General features: G+C 31.6%; 1 protein-coding gene across 1 annotated transcript; it reads left to right on the top strand.

The window, feature by feature from the left end:
- Window positions 1-245: 245 nt before the first annotated feature.
- On the top strand, window positions 246-746 carry LOC139897135 (calcium-binding protein KIC). Its single transcript, XM_071879791.1, has one exon. It carries the CDS (start codon window positions 278-280, stop codon window positions 644-646), a length of 369 nt encoding a protein of 122 aa, XP_071735892.1. The 5' UTR covers window positions 246-277; the 3' UTR covers window positions 647-746.
- Window positions 747-1,696: the final 950 nt, after the last annotated feature.

Here is a 1,696-nt window from a genome sequence, read left to right as displayed (position 1 = left end):
ATCTAAGACAAATCTTTTTTAATCAAATTAGAAATATTTATTTATTAAACTTTGTTTTAATTTTTCAAACCTAGTTTATTTTAATTCAAAGAAAAAGCCACCATATTGAAAAAATATACCTTCCTAAGTCCCAACCCAATTGACAAGTTGTCAATTTATGCATACCTCATATACTTTCTACGGTTCTACCGCTATAATATAAATAAGACCACAAATTTATTCCAACTCCAAACCACCATCTGAAAAGAGAAGAAAGAAAAGAAAGAAAAAAATACAAATGGGAGAAAAAAGCTACCAAGACTTGCTTCCGGTGATGGCGGAGAAACTCGAGCTAACCACCTTCATGGACGAGCTATGTGGTGGTTTTCGACTCCTGGCAGATGAGAAAATCGGGTTGATCACGGCCGAAAGTCTAATGAAAAATTCAAGAATTCTTGGAATGGAAAGTATGAGCAAAGAAGATGCACAAGGTATGTTAGAAGAAGGAGACCTTGATGGAGATGGGTTACTAAATGAAACCGAATTTTGTATACTTATGGTGAGACTTAGTCCAGAAATGATGGAAGATGCTGAGATGTGGTTGGAGAAAGCCATTGAAGATGAGATCATGATCAAAGCTGGTACTTCATCATCACAAGAATATTGAATAATTATGTTGAAGAATAAGTTGGTCATATCTCTTTAATTTGTTAATTAAATAATATTATTATTAATATTAATAATTAATAATTATAATTATAATTATAATTATAATTATAATTATAATTATACTGTAACTATTTGTAAAAGAATACTACTATGATGTGTTGGAATGTACTATGGAGTACGTGGTATGAATTTGGTCCAGCTATCTTGGAGCTTTAGAAAAGTGACATCTAACAAACCTGATAATTGTAAAGATAATTAATTGCGGAGTATTAATTACACTTACAAATGAACAACATTGTTATTAGTTTGTGTTACTTATTAAGTTATGGTCACAAATTGATATTAGATCACAAAAGTATACGTTCAATGTATATGTATATGTATCTATGATGTATGTAATAGTTTCTATTAGACTTGAAGCACCCTAGCTTCTCCCAAAATTTAGTTTTTTTCTTTGTACGAATCATTACAATCTTAGTGCTTCTCAGGGAGAAACTCACACGACGAATCCATACATGCATCGCGTGTGGTAAAACTCCCTCGAGTGAGGCACTCAAACGCACGACAGCCGCAACCTCCAAGGCTCATGAAATGGGCGTAATAACATGGAAAATTTTGCTGCGAGTGGGAGTCGAACCTCTGACCTCCCATACGAGAAGACATGTCACTAGCACTACATCAATTCCTTGTTATTTGTATTGACTTATTTAATTGAGTTTATTATATAAAATATTTAAAACCATATTCTACTTACACTCAATACCATGATAAAGCTAACTGTGAATATATATAACCCCGTAGTTAAAAAGGACACATCGACTGTTAACGAATAATTATTTTATTTATTGTTTATCTTTTCTCTCCAGTACTTTATTTGGAAATCGGAATAAAAAGGACTTTTTTGTGTGTTAGATGATTTTGGGACATGGGATCTAAGCTATCATCATATGCATTTTTCTTATTTAAATTCAAAACTGTTGAAATTTAATCCTAGTTCTTTTTTTTTTTTTTTTTTTACTAGAAAAATATGTTGTTGGCTCAAATTCAA

This window comes from Rutidosis leptorrhynchoides, chromosome 3 (genome assembly GCF_046630445.1).
Source record: "Rutidosis leptorrhynchoides isolate AG116_Rl617_1_P2 chromosome 3, CSIRO_AGI_Rlap_v1, whole genome shotgun sequence".
NCBI classification, from domain to species: domain Eukaryota; kingdom Viridiplantae; phylum Streptophyta; class Magnoliopsida; order Asterales; family Asteraceae; genus Rutidosis; species Rutidosis leptorrhynchoides.
The sequence above is the reverse complement of the archived record's forward strand: the minus strand, read 5'-3'. Positions and strand labels throughout refer to the sequence as shown.

What these genes read in the sequence shown, in the direction of transcription:
- LOC139897135 (XM_071879791.1), top strand. Translation starts at nt 278, where the DNA reads ATGGGAGAAAAAAGCTACCAAGACTTGCTTCCGGTGATGGCGGAGAAA.